The sequence below is a fragment of the Beta vulgaris genome, chromosome 7, assembly GCF_026745355.1.
Source record: "Beta vulgaris subsp. vulgaris cultivar EL10 chromosome 7, EL10.2, whole genome shotgun sequence".
In the NCBI taxonomy this organism is placed as follows: Eukaryota; Viridiplantae; Streptophyta; class Magnoliopsida; order Caryophyllales; family Amaranthaceae; genus Beta; species Beta vulgaris.
The window spans coordinates 60,154,802-60,175,094 of NC_079208.1; the positions used below are offsets into that span (position 1 = coordinate 60,154,802).

Consider the following 20,293-nt stretch of genomic DNA (forward strand, 5'->3'; position numbering starts at 1 on the left):
ACTGACATAAGAACAACTTTTACGACTGTTTCAGAGTCATTCCGTGGCTGCACCACAAAATCATAAATGGGTGGTTTGGTGGCATTATGGGGCAATTGATGTGGTACGAAGCACCCAGGATGCATAATAAGTAGTGTCGCACCCATAGGAAAAGTTTCGACGAAAAATATGACCGGGCCCGGAAGAGCCCAAAAACGGTCAAAATTGAAGGCTATAAGTCTCGGTTTTAGACGCCCCCGGGAGCCGTGCACCGAATGATGTGGGATACCTCGAGGGAACATGGGATGGTATACTAAGGACTTCCACGACTTTGAATGGACATAAGAACAACTTTTACGACCGTTTTGGGGTTATTCCGTGGTTGCACGATAAAAAATAAAATGGTAGTTTGGTGGCATTCTGGGGAAAATCAAATGTTGTAACGTATCCGAGATGCAATATAAGTTGGGTCGCACCCATAGGAAGGTTTTCGACGAAAAATATGACCGGGCCCGGAAGAGCCTAAAACGGTCCAAATTGAAGTCACACTTTTAGACGTCTACGGGACTCGTGCTATGAATGTCGTCGGATGCCTCTAGAGGACATGCGATGGTATATTAAGGACTCCCACGAATTTGAACGGGTATAATAAAAACATTTACGACCGTTTTCAGGTTATTCCATGGCTGCACGATAAAATAATAAATTGGTCGTTTGGTGGCATTCTGGGTCAATTCAGATGGTGTGAAACATCCAGGATGCATTATAAGTTGTGCCGCACCCCATAAGAAGGTATTCGACAAAGAATATGACCGTGCCTAGAGGAGCCCTAAAATTGTCAAAATTGAAGGCTATAACTCACGGTTTTAGACGTCCCTAGGACCCCTGCACCGAATGCCGTGGGATGCCTCGAGGGAACATGGGATGGTATATTAAGGACTGCCACAACTTTGAACGGGCATAAGAACAACTTTCACGACCGTTTCGGGGCCATGCCGTGGCTGCACTACAAAATCATAAATCGATGGTTTGTTGGCATTCTACGGCAATTCAGATTGTGCAAAACACCCGGAATGCATTTTAAGTTGTGTCGCACCCCATAGGAAGGTTTTTGGCGAAAAATATAACGGGGTCCGGAGGAGCCTTATAACGATCAAAATTGATTGCTATAAGTCACGGTTTTAGACGTCCCCGGGACCCGTGCACCGAATGTCGTGGGATTCCTGGAGGGGACAGAGATGGTATATTATGACTTCCACGACTTTGAATGGGCATATATAAGAACAACTTTTACGACTGTTTCGGGAACACTTAGTGGCTCCACTACAAAATCATAAATGGGGAAATTCAGATGGTGCAAAGCACCCAGAATGCATTATAAGTCGTGTCGAACCCCATGGGAAGGTTTTCAGCGAAAAATATACCCTGGTCCGGAGGAGCCCTAAAACGATCAAAATTGAAGGTTATAAGTCACGGTTTTAAACGTCCCCGGGACCCGGGACCCGTGCCCCGAATGTTGTTGGATACCTCGAGGGGACATGGGATGATATATTAAAGACTTCTACGACTTTATACGGGCATTAGAACAAGTTTTACGACCGTTTCGGAGCCAGTCAATGGCTGCACCACAAAATCATAAATTGGTGGTTTGGTGACATTATGGGGCAATTCATATGGAACGAAGCACCCGGGATGCATTATAAGTTGTGCCGCACCCATAGGAAAGTTTTCGACGAAAAATATAACTAGGCCTGGAAGAGCCCTAAAACGGTCAAAATTGAAGGCTATATGTCTCGGTTTTAGACTTCCCCGGGAGCCGTAGACCGAATGTCGTGGGATTCCTCGAGGTGACATAAGATGGTATATTAAGGACTTCCACGACTTTGAACAGGCATAAAGCCAACTCTTACGACCGTTTTGGGGTTATTCCGTGGTTGTACCACAAAATGATAAATAAGTGGTTTAATGGCATTCTGGGGAAATCAGATAGTGTGAAACACACGAGATGCATTATAAGTCTTGCCGCACCCTATAGGAAGGTTTTCATTTAAAACAAGATTTTCTCGTTTTCTCTCTCTTCGTTAGTGGGGTGATATTGCCATAACGATGATGATGAGTGTTTCCCTAGTCGGTGGTTCTTCATCGACTTTGACCACAACCGTTGCCGTTGCATAAGCTATATCCGCCGTCGACATCGATCTTGCTTTGGCTTGTTTTTGGCGTTTTCTTCGCCAAATCTGCTCTCTTCGACATCGTGGTGGACCAACCCCGTTTCATCGTCATCAGCTTATTCATTGCAGGGGGTGATTGGTCGGATAGTTGCACATCCTTTCCCACTTAAATAAAGCTTGAAGAATTGAAGCCAAGTCCTTGGCTCTAGCCATCAATCTTTGTATTGTTTCCTTGAGAAGCTAGTCTAGGTTTTTTATTTTTTATTTTTCTTTTCTTTATAGTTTAGTTTTTAGTGGTTTCAGCCTAAGATAGGGATTTCGCTTGTTTAGGTGTCTAGTGATTTCTCCCTGAGATAGGGATTCACTAGTACCCCCTGCACCTCTTTTTTTTTTTTCAAAAAAAAAAGACCGAGCGCAACAATTCATACGTAGTATCATAATTAGGATTTTCCTCATTATCCCAAAAGTCTTACTAGTTACCCTCAATGTGTAATTAGGCTCTTTTATTTTGGACTGAACTGAACTGAAATCCATTTGTCTGAACTGAACTGAATTGAACTGAATTGAACTGAACTAATCTGAACTGAATTAAACTGAAATGAATTTGTCTAAACTGAACTTTATTTTTATTAATTCAGTCCAAAAGAACAGAGTCTTGGTTCTCTTTGGCCTAGGGGTCAGGAAGATTCCTAGTTATATTGGCTTGATTAATCCTTTAATTTGTCCCTTGATTACTATGTTGGGGAAGCAATTTAGGTCTTAAAAAGTTGTTAAGAATGTTTTAGGTGTTAAAATAAATAAGTGTTTGGGTAAACTTTAGGTGCTTAAAATGTCTGAAATAGATAAATTAAAATTTTTCACTTTTTAAAATCAAGTGACTTAAAATTTTGAAAAATATTTCTAAAATTTTGATTACAACTAACTTTGCCAAAATAATTTATCAACTTAAGCAACTAATTTTGCCAAAAAGTTAACCTATCTAATTAGCTACCTTATGTTATAAGTTTCGACTACTACTTTATCAGTTTTAGCTAACTTATCAGTTTCACATCCTTTTAAACTAGTATTGCCTAACAAACCTGATATTATACTATATTGTCGGCATTATGCTAAGTAAAAAGAGACTATTTTGCATCCTACGCTTAGGATTAGGGTGAGTTTCGATACCAGGACTCGTTACTTGGGTAGCATTCGAGAAAGGGTTGACAGAAATAGCAAATTCATGACCCTCCATTTCCTCCTTTTTACCATTTCAAATTTGTAATTGAAAGTTTCAATTCACGACAACATGATTATCTTTATAATTCTGTGGTGTTGATGTGAAGGATTCTTGGTGGTACGCGGCTGGTGAGAGGTGTTGGAAGAGGAGGAGAATAGAGTGGTGAGATAGGTAACATGCAATTAAACTTAGAGAATGTTGGTGGTTCTAGTGATGGGGAGTTGCCGAGTTGATGTGGGGAAAGAGAGCTAGAGGTGGTTATGATTGCATCATTGGAGCCTAGCTAGCTTGGAGACATATCGATGTTTCCTATAGGTAGGATTATCTATCCATAATTTAAGCAATGATAGGGTGCAACAATGAGTTGTTAACTTCTATCTTCTTATTAACAAACGAAAACACAAATACAAATTAAGATATCCTTAACAGATCATGTATGCTAGGTTTGAACCATTCAAACACAATAATGCTAAAAGCTACGCGTATCTTTCTAAGCGTTTATATTAAATCCGTGAATATACTAAAAAAAACTCGCATTTTTCGCTAATGCATGTGCCTTTGCCGCTCTATTCTTTCCAAATTGCGATTATGTAATTTAGAATTATACGACTTTGGAAAAACAGACGCAAAACCTAGGTCAACTTAATATCAAGATCAATGAACCCAACAAATGAAAATTAGTAAAATATACACCTTTTATCCCAAAATATACTCCTTCCGTTTCAAAATATAAGGCACGCATGATTTTCGAGGTCGAGATTTGGCCGTTAATTACTCTCAATTTATGTGGATAATAAAAAAATTTAAAAATTAATGTTATTATAGTATTTTTCATGACGATTCCAATGGTATAATTTTTATATATCATATTATGAAAGATATTTGTGGTCAAAACAAATTTTCGTAAAGCATGAATGCCTTATATTTTGAAGAGTCCGTTTTTGGAGAGACGGTCTCACCTTAGTGTTAACGTGAGACCGCTGATGTCATGTTGACATCACGCACATGCATCAAACCAGCAGTAGAATTAGTTAAGTGCTTGCACATATTAATTATGCTAGTCTTAAATTGCTTCTCGATGAATTAGTTAAGCGCTAGAGTATATTAGTTAAGCGCCGGAGTATATTAGTTAGTAGCTGGAGTATACTAATTAAACGCTGAAGTTTATAGTTAAGCGCTGAAGTATATTAGTTATATCATAATAATCAAATTATAATGCATCTTATTGGCCATAACTTCAACATCACGTATAAATAATCATGTCTTTCTCAAAAAAAAACTAATGCACTAATTCTATCATAAACCCTCCCAAACAAACTCAGCATGCTCTTCTTCAATAAGTCAGACAACAAAGAATGACAACAAAGCAGACTATGGCAAAAATCACCATCTTTAACACACAAAAACACATTAGCAACTTCAATCAAGAAACCTTTTTTCTTACAAACATTGATCAATATATCAAAAACTAAAGATTTCGATCCACATCTATTATATACCCTCACACAACTAGCCAGGAAATCAAAAACCATGAAGGGAGGAGGTCGTGGGATTCGAACATACGTTCAATGACCCCATTCGCAAGAGGAAACATATAGGATTACAAAGAAGAACAACCAAATTTGAGAAAGAAAACAAATTTTGATGAATACCCAGTTGAAGAAACCCTTAAGTTTAGTTGGATCATAAAACTGATTATGATGAAGAACAAATTGAATAAAATCTAGGTTTAGCTTCTTAGTGATATTTGACGAACCCATTAAAATTTCCCAGTTGTGTTTGAGAAGTGCTGAAATTTCTTCAACATTTCCGCCATTGGAGAGATTCAAGATGGTGAAATTGCACAAAGATAATCTCAATTTTGTGTGTTTTCTGTGTAAAAAATAAATAACTAAACACCCAAATATCATAACTATTTATCAGAAAACAATAACTAATAGGCAGAATCACAACTATCAGCCATAAAACCATAATTAAAGACCGAGGCTGAGAATTGGAGGAAAAACAGACTCGTCTCACGTTAGTGTTAACGTGAGACGGTCTTTTATAAGACTTTTGCGTATTTTGAAACAGAGGGAGTAGTTCATGTATCTTTTTGCATAGTCTTCAAGACGTACCTTTGACCTAAGATATTTTCTATTTCGTATTAGTAAAAAAAATATAAAAAGTTAATATTATGAATGTATACATTGTGACGAATCTAACAAGACCCCACATGAGTATATTTTTGTAAGTACATTAGTGAGAGTATTTGGTCAAAGTTTTTAAAGTTTGACTCCCAAAATAGAAACAACAACTATATTTTGAAACGGAGGGTTTTTATATTAATCCTAGAGTCAAGAAGCATGTCTGTTCTGGAAGGTATCACCGTATCAATCATACGACCGGCCTGCTACAAGCCAAAAAATCATAATCGATAATCAATCATTAATCAAGCCATAATGTTAGCTTCATGACGAGACATATATATTATATGCAATATTTCTTCACGTTCATGTGACATATATACTTTGCAATCATGCAAATTACACCCTCGAATAAAATTACTAATAATAGTACTAACATGCAAATTAATCGACTCCAGCTGCAACAATATTCTTTTGAAATATATAATTGGCTCCACTATAAGTAAGGGAGAGTTTCTTAGCAAATTTCATCAATTGATCATATTAACACCTCAATTTTTCTATCAACTGAAGAACGTAGATAGAGAAAATGAGGTGCACCTCTTCATCGTTAGTCTTGGCTCTTGGGCTCATTTTGGTGACCCTTGTTAGCGCATGTCACGGGGAGCAATTGTACGTAGGCTACTACAAGAGAAAGTGCTGGAAATACAACGTTGAAGAAATTATTTTCAACGTAGTTAAGGCTAAATTTGCTAAGGATCCAACTATTGTGGCTGGTCTCATCCGATTACAATTCCATGATTGCATCGTTAGGGTAAGTAAATTCGCGCATTAATTAATTTGATTGTGTGATTAGGCATCGCGATTAATTACTAACTAGTTGGTATATAATGATCATTATGGTGTTTTTTGTTTTATTTTTGAAGGGATGTGATGCATCAGTATTACTAGACGGACCAAAAACGGAAAAAACAGCAAATCCAAATCAAAGCCTTAGAGGCTTTTATGTTATTGATGCTGCAAAGGCAGCTTTAGAGAAGGCTTGTCCCGGGGTTGTTTCTTGCGCTGATGTGCTTAATATCGCAGCTAGAAGTGCTGTCTTTTTGGTAAGTATCAAAATTTTAATATTTATGGCCCGCTAATTAATCATGTGATCTTGTAAATATTTTTCCGCAAATGGTTTTACTAGAGAATTTTTCTTTTCATGGTCAATTGTTAATTGCATTCTTAGAGCTAGTGCATGTACTTATTTGCGCAATGCCATCATAGTTTTTAAATTTCTTAAGTTTTACCTTTGAACTAGTAATATAAGTTTCTTAAGTTTGAACTTGAAACCAAAGTCGCACACGATCTATTGACTCAAATTGCCAATTCTACTCATACTGTATAATATTTTTATCACCAATTACAATCATTATCATAATATATCTGAAACTAATAGTACAAATGTCTAATTTAGGCTGGAGGTAAATGGTATTACGTAGAAACAGGAAGACGAGATGGTCTTGTTTCACATAAAAGTGAAGCTCTTGCAAATCTTCCATCAGAGAACATCCCAGTACGTGACGCTGTAAATCTATTTGCTTCAAGAGGACTAAGTAAGGAGGACTTCGTTGTTCTTCTAGGTATGTACTTAAACATCAAAATCTACCTTACTTTCAAGACATATCTTAATTATTGCAATATAATATTCGTCTATCCCAATGTAGTTCCTTCTAGTTGCAGCATATCATTTTTTTTTATCCATAGAGCCACGAAGGAAGGCAGTACAAAGTACAAAGAGGGGAAGATTCGAACCTATAACCTATCGTTCACAGCACCTCAATCTTAACCACTATGCCAAGACATCCTTGGTGCAGCATATCATTTTTGATAAACTTTTTCCTTCTACTTTATCCATAATGTTACCCCATATTACCCTAATCTTCTCATTTTTCACTTACTTTAAATTTTCGGCCAAAAGTATATTAATTAATTACTCCGGTTTCTCCTTGGAAAAAAGGTGACCTAACTTTTATTTGTACCTTAAAAAAAATTAATTACTTCGATCATACAGGAGCACATACTGTCGGAACTACACATTGTGACAAATTTGAAGATCGTCTATACAACTATCACAACACTGGTAAGCCAGATGCAAGAATGAATACCGATATGCTCTATGCCTTAAGAAAAAGATGTCCAAACAAGAAAGGTCATAACAACAACGTGTACTTTAGTTATAATCCAAGAAGTCATTATCGCATGGACAATACCTACTACAAGCAATTATTAGTAAACCAAGGAATTCTTGGTGTTGATGCAAATATAGGAAGCTCTCCACTTACCAACAGTATTGTGAAAAAGCTAGCCTATGCTCCAGGTTACTTCGACAACAAGTTTGGTCCAGCCATGGTTAACATGGGAAGAATCGGCGTTTTAACAGGGAAGCAAGGAGAAATTAGAAAGTATTGTGGTGCTGTTAATTACCGCAAGCATTGATACTTACCATTTCTTTTGTTCATTTCGGAAGAGAGTTCACTAGTTCATATATATGAATGACAATGTATGATTTATTGGTTTTTTGCTGTCATAGTTGTGTATGTTTTTTTACGTAGGCTTCCTGGAAATAAGCAATACAAACTGGGAGGTGTTTTCCTGTGGAATAAATTTTGTACTTAATACTAAATCTGTTTTTATTTAGTTGCCACGATTTCTACTTTTAGGTGTTTTTTTATTAGTTGCAACGACATTTCCCTTTTTAGGAAAGCTTTTGGGATAATTTGACTATATTACCCTTACTTTACCTACTCTTTTGAACCTGATCAGTACTAGTAGCAGGGGGCAAGTGGGTCAATTATACTCTTTAAAGTTTGTGCAAAAAGGTGAATGTTGCAACTAAATAAAAACAGAGGTAGTATATAGCTTGAGATATCTATTTATTTCAAAAATTGTTGTGAATTATTTTTCTTTCTACAATGTATTTTAACACTTGCTGTAAGTAAGCAAAAAGCCGTCACTTTTATAGAATTTATGCTAGTTGCCTTTTTTTTTAAAGCTACTCCCTTCGTTCTATAATATAGTGCTTTTCTTTGACACAGTCTTCAAGACATAACTATGATCTTTAATATCTTTAATTCTGTATTAATAAAAAATATAAAAAGTTGATATTATGAAACTAAACATTGAGACGAATCTAACAAGATCCCACATGAATATGTTTTTTTTATATATATAAATAAATGAGAACATTCAGTCAAACATTTTAAAATTTAATGCATCAAAAATGAGAAGTGTATTATGGGACAGAGAAAGTAACACTTCTCCTTTTAGATTATTCTTTATTTATACACTTCAATGTGTGGGGTTCATTTTTTTTAACCCATCTATACTTAATTATTTGGAATTCTTTTTCTATTCATTTGCTTCTTTGATTAGAGTTTTTGACAAACAAAAAAAAAAGTATTTGGTACAATATATATACTCCCTCTGTTCCTTTTTGTTCCTTCTATTTTGACTTTCACGTTTGTCAATTCACATCTTTAACCTTAAATATCTTTCATTGTGTAATAGTAAAAATTATAATGATTATATATTAATAAAATATATATTCATTAAGACGAATCTAACAAGACCCCACATGACTATATTTTTAATCATATGTTGAAAATGATTTAGAAAATTCTCTCCAATTATGAATAGTGTTAAGATTTTAAGCAGGAAGAAAAGAAACAAAGGGAGTAATACATTTTCTCTCCTAATTCTCCTTTTTCCTTCCCATATCCTCGTATATACTTCTATCTAACACCCTAAAAAAACAAGATAAGCATTTGAAAATTGCTAAAAGAAGTGATCACTTGGAAAGGATAAGGTTCAATTAATCTACAAATAATTTTTCTTCTCTGATTAAGGCAATTAAGGTTCTTATACCCTCTATTAGGTCTAAGCAAACCTTCAATGTATTTCTCTATTATATAAGAGAAGGGAAAGCTATAGTGTCTCCAATAAATTTACTTACTTGGTAAATCAACTACTCTATCAAAAAAAAAAGATGAAAGAAAATCAAATTCAAATATTTGATCGATCAATACACAATCAAGTAGTATATCAAAAAGGAAAATACAATCAATTAACAAAGTGAAATAATTTAATTAGAACAATATATTTTGTTGATAAAAATATAAGAAATACTTAATACATTTGCGTAACATTCTTCTATTGCTCATTAGTTTTAATTTTAAAAATCTTAAAGAAAGTGTAAATAAAATAAATAATAAAACACGGGCTAAGTTAATCAACAAAATTAGATAGCCCAAAAAACGTGTCTAATGTTCAAAATTTACCTTTGTTTATGCCCAAAAAAGTTATAAATTATGTTCTAAAAAAAAAAGGCACATATCGCTTGTATAAATTATTGCTAGTATCTTATAAGATAAAGTGGACTATAACAAAAGTAATTACGATCTCTTAATTTAATTTTTGGGGCTAGAATTTTTTAGAAAAATTTAACTCTAATTTCCTTTAAAGGTATTGAGTATTATTACTTGATCAACATGAAAGATACCACGCACATATTCGAATTCAATGACTTAAGTTGTAAAATTGCAACTCTTTTTGTAATGTCTTAGCGCTAATTGTAGGCTCAACCGCTCGACAGAATCAATATGCATTGCACTGAAATCGATTTGTTAGTTTTTTAGTAAATGCATCATATTGACTTTCTACACCAAAATATAAACTACCAAACCAAGTAATATTTGATGTTATATTTATAAAGTAAAATGTTAATAAATGAATATTATAATTACTCCAAGCATAGCGCAGGCTTAAAAACTAGTTATGGATAATAAAGTGAGATCATGCATACAACTACATAAAGCTTTTATGCAAAGTGAGGAAAAAATATTTAGTTCAATATATAACTTCTTTTGTGTATTGAATTAGCCATGTTTTAACTCTCAAACATGGCAAACTTTGGAACTTATATCGTATTCCAAAGATAAAACAAACATACATACTGTTACTCAAGAACAACATATTGGAATCAAAATAAAACAAATGAAGTAATAATGAAATAACAACATTGCAAGGATACAAATTAAGCAATGAAAGTAACATCAAAGAAGAACCAAAAATCGGAAAAAGTTATCACTTAACACGGCTGCAAGTGCTCCTGATTTGGCCTTGTGTGCCAGTAAGGACTCCTACGCGACCAAGCCTGACCATTGCACCACCAAATTGGAATGCAAAGTCTCCAGTCATGGACAGCCTGCTCACTGTACTAGAGGTAGATGAGTCCGATGCTAGTCGTTGATCGATTTCGAGTACACCTTTGCCTTGCCTAATTGCTTGGTAGAAACCTTTGTCTACCTTAAATTCACTTCCTGGTGTTTGATCTGCGAAAACGAAGTTGTTTGATCCACTACGAGGGCATCTTGATTGAAAGAATGCGAGAGTAGATGGGTTTATGGTTGAGTCAGCTCTTCCGGTTCCTTGGTAATTGTATAGTCGGTCTAGGAAGAAGTTGCAATGAATGATTCCAACAGTGTGACCACCTCCTACAATTTTATGATCATATTGATGCATGTTAGTATTTGTAAATGATATGAAATTATTTACCTAATTCTGTTCAATACGATGTGTTATGTGTATGTCACATATCTATCTGCACGTAATCTCGTTTAATAATACGATGTGTATGTCACCCATATTAATGCATGTTAATTAATTGTTATACCTATGAGGAGCACCATATGTATGTCACCCATATAGGCCATATTAATGCATGTAAATTAATTGTTATAACTATGAGGAGCACCATATGTCACCCACAGAGGAGTAGATGAAGGTGTGCAATTAAGGAGTCCAATAGCACAGGACCCCCAAAATTATAAAGGCCCCAAAATATATTATTTTGAAAATTTTACGTTATATTTGAAGAAATCACCCTTGTTTTCCAGCCTTAATAAATTTGTCAATGATTTATATTTAGATTTTCAACTTTCCATCTTTAGAATTATAATCTTTCATATTCTTTATTTTCTATAGATTTAGGGGCCCAATTTTCATGTTAGAACCGGGGCCCCAAAATCTTCGAGACGACCCTAATCACCCATTTGCACGTAATCTTGTTTAATTATACGATGTGTATGTCACCCATATTAATGCACGTAAATTAATTGTTATACCTATGAGGAGCACCATATCAGTAGCACTCAAACCTCTCCTTCTGAATAAATCAATGGCATTTGGAACAGGGATGCTTGGTCCAGGAAGGTTTGAGCTAGCTTCTGCAGCACTCGAAACGACACCATCTCTTCTTCCAGTTTCCACACTGTACCACTTTCCTTGGGCCTGATAAAATGAATGTATGTTCAATTTATCAAGTCATGAGTATTAAAACTACAAAACTATCATGCATGTAGTACAATAATGTGTATATATATATGTACCCTGAAGACCGCAACTCTGGTTGCTATGACGATAATATCAGCACAAGATACAATTCCTGCGCACTTTTGCTCCAAATTCGCTTTACAAGTTTCAATAAGCTCGTAACCTCTAACGCTGCCATTAGCTCCAGCGGTTTTCTCAGAGGTGCTTCCATCTAACAATAGGGATGCATCACATCCCTTTTCCATAGAACATATATAAATCATTAATCATCATATATCAAATAATCAAATACCATGTAACATATACTTCCTCTGTTTCTTTTTAAGTGCAACACTTTGACGTTTGCCCTATTCACAAACCTCACTGTGACCATACTTTTTTTACTAATATATACTCACTCCATCCCAAAATATAGTTCCCATTTCCCTTTTTTCACGGTAATTTATGCAAGTAGAATCTAAGAGGGATAATAAAGATTTTTTGTTTATCTAAATAAATATTGTATGGAAAAAGATGATTTTAGGAGAGAGAATGGAGAATAATCGGTGAAAGAGCATTAATTATAATATTTTGTTTGAATAAACAAAGGAAAAAAAATTCAAGAAGCAAAAAAATGATGGGATACGGTTTTTCTGGACAAATTACGGGAAAATGTGGAACTAAATATGGAAATGGAAACTATATTTTGGGACACCCAAAATAGAAATGGGAACTATATTTTGGGACGGAGGAAGTTAAAAACAAAAGTGATCATATAAAATATTGTTAAATTTGTTTCAATGAATATTTTCATCATATCAACTTTTTATAAATTTTACAAACGCACACATGATTAGAGATATTAACAGTCAAAATTATGCATTGACAAACGTAAACGTCAAACTGTTGCACTTATTCAGAAACGAACGTTAGCAAAATATATTTTCCGCAATGGGTAATGTAACGCGCAAGGTTGGAAGGAAAAATTACCCTAACAAAGCAATCATGAAACTGCATACGGAGAAGAGCAGCTACAATTGTGTTATCTCTATCGAAAGCTGGACTAACTATGTCAAAAATAACTTGTTCGACGTTGTTCGTCTTACATTTTCCAATGTAAAACCCAGTCTTTAGCTGCCCATAAGACTGGCCAACAAGGGTCATGCAAAGAAGAAAAATGGCTAGTGTAGATGTGGTGGAAGAACTTGCCATTTTTTCTTAATTAGAAAAAATGGTTTAAAGGGTTAGCTAAAGATATTATAAATCTTGTTTTTTTTGATATGACGTACCAAAAATGAAGATTAATATTTATAGAGCAACTTCAAGGCTAGCTTACAATAGTTCTTGCCTGGACAATCATGTACTATCTTGTATATAACTCGTAAGCACGAATAATAATTCTGCAACAACGTGCATTCCACTAAAATAATCAATCAATAAGATGCATCATATCGATATAATTCCATTTTTTTTTCCCAATTGAGAAATGACGGAGAGAAAGGTTTGTTTGTTCATTAGATAATTGTCTTTGTTGAATTGTTCTAATTTTTGTTATATTATCTTAATTAGTGCAAGAAATTTGCTGGTTGTCAATTGGTATAAGGAATATTTGAAGGGGAATTTTCTTTTTCGGTAATGTCTAGTCGTCTACCACTATGGCATGAACTAGCTAGCCTAACACCCTGAACTCCTTATTACTCCTAAGTCCTAATTTAGGGGCAGTGAGACAAGGTTGTAATTGGCAAAATTAACCTGACCCGAGACACGAATTGGACGCGTAAATGGCAACTTGAAATTGACCCAAGATCAGACCCAACACGAATCAGACAGACTTAAATTTGACCTTAATCGAAATGACTCGATCTGAATCAACCCGACTACATCGTGAACTATGATTTGCCATTATACAAAGTCAACCAAATTTTATGTTTTTGTTATTTCTCAAAAAAAAAAAAACTACGGTAATCAAATAATCTTATCTCGATCCTATCTGTTTTTTTTTATGGAATTTGTTATTTGTAAGTGTTGACTTATTATTTGATTTTAATCATATATATATTTGATTTAAATATTGGCTTGACTTAAAACTGAACAGATCTGAACCAAACATGACTCGATCTAATATACCCGAAATAGAGACATAAACCTATCCGAAAAAGAACTTGACCCGAGTGAACCGACTCATATCCGATCTGAACGACGATTTGCCACCTATAAATGAAATTACTTCAAAATGGTCTAATAGAAAAAAAAAAATTCTCATATAAAGAGAACCTTGTATCCCCATAAGACATACAAACAAGGATTCAATTCGCTCCAAACTAGAATTAGGCTAAGTTGGTTCAATATTTAATGCACATATAATTGCTAAATATTGTGATCACTTATTTAAACATATAATAAGACTGATAAGGAACCTAATTCGATAGTACAAATTATCTTATTAGGCGTGATTTGAATTACATATTCCCAATGAAACATGCAAAAGAGTGATAAAAGCAATCAAGCAAACAATATTTAATATAGGAAGCAACATAGCCATAATGACACAATCAAAATATATATCCAAAATATAATTATTAATAAAATCCTAAGTATGATACTAACATGATTAATTTGCTTTGAGAGGAGGGTTAACAATTAAGTTGCAACACTTGGCAAAATAAATGAGCGAAATGTAGTGCATAAATAAAGAAACAACACACGGTAATTCTACGTGGAAACCCTCTAAATGGGGAGAGAACCACGGGGAAATGAGTATTCCGCCAATTCACCATAATAATATCAATTTGTAGTACAAGTACACTGGTTTTGCCTAGTTGGCAAGATGGATGAGCAACTCAGGTTAGAGAGAAAGAGAGATGGCAAATTAAGAATATGAAAGAAAAATAACGGAGAGAGAGAGAGAGATTGGGCTAAAGTGTTGGTGCAATGAGATGATGTTTACATGCTACATAAATGAGCTATATATATTGTAATGTTATGTTGTCGTTGGAGGATGTAACCACTTTCTCACTAGTAAGCTTTATATCCTCTTTTCTAGAGATTCCCGACCCCCATATCTTTGCTAGGTTGTTGTAACCTCCTTGCTGGTCTTCCTCATGATGTTAATGACTTCCTTCTTCTTAGAAAGGTCAAAATTAACCTCCTACCACATCAGCAATCCGTGTTTCCATCATCAATCCAATCACTTGTGCGTGGAGGTTGAAGATGGTGTTCGTGAGGTTGAAGATGGTGCTCAATCGTGAGGTTGAAGGAGGAATATATCAGCATTCTTTTGCAATAATTCACAACGAAATAAAGAGATTATATTTGTCAATCTATTTAGTCTACTTGGTAACTGAATCCTTAACCGTAATTGAAAGTGGAAGATAGAAGATGAGCCACTGCCACCTACAGAGAAGCTGAAATATGGGAGGGAAGCGAAATTTTTTTGAGGGATTTTTTTTGAGAAATGAGGTGTTGTGCATGTACATGTTATGTTTTATGCACATGTTATGTTTTGATGATGAAAATTAATATAATATGTTATAGCATGAAAGTATGTAACAGTTACAGCAGATGCATGAAGAAGAAAGAAATTGATAAACAAGACTTTGAAGAAAAGAAGAATCAAGAATGAAGTTCGAGTTTATAATTTCTTAGAATAGTAACTTTAGATTCAAATGTAATATGCTTAGTAATATGCAATGTGCTCAATATAGAAATATAAAGTTAATATAATTATTATCTTCTTTGAGTTAAGAAAGTAAATAATTATATTAAAATTATATTTCTATATAAAAAGGAAATAAGTTTTAAAATCAGAAATCAAAAGGGTTAGGAAAAGAGTTTTTAAAGAAAAAGATTTTAATAAAAATAGCTTTTGATAAAACGATTTAAAGAAAAAGATTTTAATAAAAATAAGTTTTTGATAAAAACGAGTTTTGAAAAAGATTTTAATAAAAATCAGTTTTTATAAAACGATTTTTGAAAAAGATTTTGATAAAAATCGTTTTTGATAAAAACCTGTTTTAAGTAAAAGATTTTTATAAACAGAATTTTATTAAAACTGTTTTCAGATTTTCTAAAAAGATTTGGAAAAATACTTTTTAGATATAAACAGACTTTGAGTTGAAAAAGAAAATCTATGTGAAAACTTATCTTTTTTGTTTAAAAGATAAAGATAGAAAAAGATAAAGTTTTATCCCTTAAATCAAGGATTAAAAGATAAAGATATTTTTAAGTGATTTTCGTCCTAACCAAGCCTATAAAAGGGAATCAGAATTCACTTTTAAATCTCACGTTTTCAGAGAGAAAATCGAGTCTAATAAAAAGCTGAAAACTATTTCCTTGGCACTGAGCATAGCACTGAGCGTTAGGTTTAAGTTACTATTTCACAATTGTAATTGTCCTCTATTTGCTTGACTAAGAAGCACATCTTTGAGGATCGTTCTTTTCTGTAACTTTTACATTATGAGAGTGTCAACACTTAGAGTTAAGTGTTGGGAGTCATTACTAGGGTTAGTAGTGAGGGGAATCGTATTGTATCAAGAGTTTGATATTATAGGATTCAAAGAAATAAAAGAGTTTTTGTTTCTTGTGGACGTAGATCTCAGAGGTGAGATTGAACCACGTTATATCTTGTGTCAAATCTAATATCTTTTAAGTTTATTATTCGCAAAAACGAAATTAGCAATTTTCGAGTGTTGCTCAGAGCCTGGCACTGAGCGGAAAGGATTTTTGCGAAAAACGATTAGATTTCACCACTCAATTCAACCCCCCCCTTCTTGAGTGTTCCCTTAGGTTACAACAAGTGGTATCAGAGCAGGCTATTCTCGTAAGACTCACATCTAGAGAATAGAAATCATGAACACACAAGACGACTTTCGCGACAAGTATTCCAAGTGTCCAATTTTCAACGGGAAAGTTATGGATGGTGGAAGACCAGGATGAGGATATACATTCAAGGTTCTGACTTTCAATGCTGGAGAATCATAAAGACTGGACCTCTTCCTATTCACAAACAATGACATGAAGGTAACCTGTTCGACAAAGAGGAAGAGGAGTACAATTCTGTTGACTACGGAAAGGCAGAAAAGAATTTCAAAGCTATGAGTATTCTCCAATCTGGAATTGGACCTGATGAATATTCAAGAATCTCTGCATGCACCACTGCTAAGGAAATTTGGGACACATTGGAATTGGCACATGAAGGTACAAACGAGGTAAAATCTAGGATAGATTTACTAGTCCAACAATATGAACTGTTCACAATGACTAAGGATGAATCTATTAAAGATATGTTTACCAGATTTACACTAATAACTAATGAACTAAGATCTTTAGGAAAAATCTATTCTTCTGAAGATTTAGTTAGAAAAGTGTTAAGAAGTTTGACTAATAAATGGCTTCCTAAAATAACTGCTATTCAAGAGGCTAAGGATTTATCAAAACTCTCACTAGAACAACTCATTGGTTCCTTAATGACTCACGAACTTGTTTTAGACTCTAAATCAAGTGAACCAAGAAAGGGTTGGCCTTAAAAACTGAAGTAGAAACGGATGATAGTGATAGTGATGAAGAACTAGCTTTCTAACTAGAAATTTCAAAACTTTCTGAAAAAGAATAGGAATAACAACTTCAGGAGAGGTGGAAACTCCAAAGGTAAAGGCACTACTTTTAACCCTAAGAAAAGTGCTACTAACTCTGGTTGTTTCAAGTGTGGTGAGTATGATCACAGGATTAAAGAATGCCCTCTGTGGGATGAAGAAAAGCCTAGAGAAAAACGAGAGCAGTCTAAGAAGGAGTACAAGAAAGCCATGATCGCAGCAGTCTGGGGAGACTCGGATTCTGACGAAGATCAGTGCCACGCTCAGAGCCACGAAGCAAAATTATGTCTGAATGCTGTACAGACCACTCTGAAGACGGCACTGAGCCATGACGACTCACATCTATGCTTGATGGCTAAAAGTTCGAACCCTCTTGAAGAGGAAGAAGACAGTGAGGTAAGTCTAACTTCTTTAAAACCTTCAATTCATCTTCTTTCCAAAAGTAAGCTTGTCATATTGCTTGAAAACGTAATTGATGATTGTCAAAACATGAATGATAATTTTGATAACATGAAAAAGGAAATAAAAAATTTGACCAGGCTAAAAATTGGATTAGAAACAGAATATAAGGAATTGCTGAAAGAAAACAAAACTCTAATAAAAAGGATTGACGAGAAAGACTTAGAGATAAACACACTAAACAAGAAAAGACTCTAGTTGATAATCTCGTAAACACAGTGCCAGTCACTGAGTTCCAAGCTGAAAAGTCTAGTCTTGAGGAACAAATTGAAAATTTAAATCACGAGTTGAATGAACTAAAAAATCAAGACAACAATCTGAAATTGTCCCACTCACGCTACCTAGTGATGAGAAAATAAAAGAAGAACTGGATAAGGTTAAAAAGGACTTAGAGATTTCCCGAAAAAGAAGTAGTGATTTGAACACCTCAGTTGAATATTTGGAATCACAACTTTCTATTGCTCGAAAGATGCACGAAAAATGGACCAATGGGAAGAATGCTCTAAATTACCTAACTTGCACCACAAACAACACGAACAAAACAGGATTAGGATATTCTGACCAGCGACTCAGTGCCAGGCTCAGTGCCAGACCCTTCGAAAGAGACTTTCGAAAAAGAAAATATGTTGGCTTCCTGAATATCTTATTTGCAACTTTTGTGGAAATAATGGACACCTAATTGAGGACTGTAACAAAAAGAAAAATCGAATTGCAAAGAACATTAAACATGTCACTCAAATCTGGGTTAGAAAAGACATTCTAGATGCTCAACGTAAGAAAAAGGGACCCAAACAAGTATGGGTTCCTAAAACTAACAAGTGATTCTTGTGCAGGTAAACGTGAGAGGAAGCAACCTATGGTATCTCGACAGTGGTTGCTCAAGACATATGACTGGTGACAAAACACAATTCCTCTCACTAGTAGCCCACAATGGAGGGTGTGTTACATTTGGCGACAACAAAAAGGGAGAGATCATTGGAATAGGCAATGTCGGCAAGTCTCTAACACACTCCATCGAGAATGTTATGTTGGTAAATGGACTGAAACACAACTTGTTAAGTATATCACAACTGTGTGATAAAGGTAATGTTGTTGAATTTCAGGCAAATTTGTGCCAAATCTTGAATATGAAAATAGGGAAGTAATTTTGGAAGGTAAAAGATTAAACAATGTCTATATAATCTGTCTAGATACCTTACCTAATGAGAAAATTTCATGCATGAGTGCCCTACAAGATAATCCACTACTTTGGCATAAAAGACTTGGACATGTTAGTTAGACTGCTTAACAAATTGAGAAAAATGGATTTAGTAGATGGTTTACCATCCATAAACTTTGATTGGGAAACAATTTGTAATGCATGTGCTAGATGCAAACATGTTCGATCATCTTTTAAGTCAAAGACATTTGTTAGCACCTCTAAACCCTTGGAACTAATTCACATGGATCTTTGTGGCCCAATGCGTGTAAGGAGTAGAGGTGGTAGCAAATATGTGTTGGTACTTGTTGATGATTTCTCTAGATTTGTTTGGACATTATTCATTGGTGGGAAAGATGAAACATTTGATGTTTTTCTTGTTCATATTCGAAAAGTTCAAAATCAAACAAATTGTAAATTGCTGTCTGTCCGTACTGATCATGGCACTGAGTTTGAAAATACAGATTTCGAAAAATTCTGCAATGACAATGGAATTGATCATAATTTCTCTGCACCAAGAACACCACAACAGAATGGAGTTGTAGAAAGGATGAATCGTACTTTAGAAGACATGTCTCGAACCATGCTTTTACAAAGTGGCTTACCTAGAAATTTTTGGGCCGAGGCAGTAAGTACTGCATGCTATATATATAACAGAACTAAAGTACGATCCATCTTGAATAAAACTCCATATGAACTGATCAAAGGTAGGAAACCAAATATCTCTCACTTAAGATGTTTTGGATGTACTTGTTATGTTCACAACAATGGCAAGGATAATTTGGGTAAGTTTGATCCAAGAAGTGATGAAGCAGTGTTCATTGGTTACTCTCCTCATAGCAAAGCATATAAAGTATACAACAAAAGAACAATGCGTATGGAGGAGAGTGTCCATGTCATATTTGATGAATCTGATAAAAGCTTACAAGATGTGCAGGTAGATGATGACGAAGACTTCTCTATTGGACTGATTAGAGAGTCACGAGACAAACAGCATGATGAGAATCAACCTGAAACAAGTTCTGAGGCTCAGAGCATGGCACAGTCTGAAGAACAAATCAACAACTGCGACGAGAATGAAAAAGATGCAGAAGAGATAACTGAAACTGTCGAAGAAGAAGTGTCGGCAGAACCAACAGAAGCTGAAGAAAACGAAAACAACAGTGAACGCTCAGAGCATGGCACTGAGCCACAGA

At 34.7% G+C, this 20,293-nt stretch overlaps 2 protein-coding genes across 3 annotated transcripts; one reads left to right on the forward strand and one right to left on the reverse strand.

The window, feature by feature from the left end:
- The first annotated feature begins 3,567 nt into the window (after positions 1-3,567).
- LOC104900296 (peroxidase 57) lies at positions 3,568-8,182 on the forward strand. 2 transcript variants are annotated; one of them, XM_048633696.2, is made up of 5 exons: positions 3,568-3,684; positions 6,069-6,309; positions 6,422-6,601; positions 6,955-7,120; positions 7,552-8,182. In XM_048633696.2, the coding sequence occupies exons 2-5, from the start codon at positions 6,085-6,087 to the stop codon at positions 7,974-7,976; spliced, it is 996 nt and encodes a 331-aa protein (XP_048489653.1). In that variant the 5' UTR covers positions 3,568-3,684; positions 6,069-6,084; the 3' UTR covers positions 7,977-8,182. The 2 variants fall into 2 exon arrangements, with proteins under 2 accessions (XP_048489653.1, XP_010685989.2); XM_010687687.4 differs by lacking the exon at positions 3,568-3,684 and having other exon boundaries at positions 5,779-6,309.
- A 2,223-nt stretch (positions 8,183-10,405) lies between these two features.
- Positions 10,406-13,137, reverse strand: LOC104900297 (peroxidase 44). Its single transcript, XM_010687688.3, has 4 exons — positions 12,840-13,137; positions 11,927-12,106; positions 11,663-11,828; positions 10,406-11,032 (listed from the first exon to the last, which is right to left on the reverse strand). The coding sequence occupies exons 1-4, from the start codon at positions 13,059-13,061 to the stop codon at positions 10,623-10,625; spliced, it is 978 nt and encodes a 325-aa protein (XP_010685990.2). The 5' UTR covers positions 13,062-13,137; the 3' UTR covers positions 10,406-10,622.
- Between the last annotated feature and the right edge of the window lie 7,156 nt (positions 13,138-20,293).

Coding starts and splice junctions, on each gene's coding strand:
- LOC104900297 (XM_010687688.3), bottom strand. CDS start 13,061: ATGGCAAGTTCTTCCACCACATCTACACTAGCCATTTTTCTTCTTTGC. Junction 12,107..12,839: donor TTCATGATTGCTTTGTTAGG/GTAATTTTTCCT, acceptor TCTATGGAAAAG/GGATGTGATGCATCCCTATT. Junction 11,033..11,662: donor TGATATGGTGCTCCTCATAG/GTATAACAATTA, acceptor ATAAAATTGTAG/GAGGTGGTCACACTGTTGGA.
- LOC104900296 (XM_048633696.2), top strand. CDS start 6,085: ATGAGGTGCACCTCTTCATCGTTAGTCTTGGCTCTTGGGCTCATTTTG. Junction 6,602..6,954: donor CTAGAAGTGCTGTCTTTTTG/GTAAGTATCAAA, acceptor TGTCTAATTTAG/GCTGGAGGTAAATGGTATTA. Junction 7,121..7,551: donor GGACTTCGTTGTTCTTCTAG/GTATGTACTTAA, acceptor TCGATCATACAG/GAGCACATACTGTCGGAACT.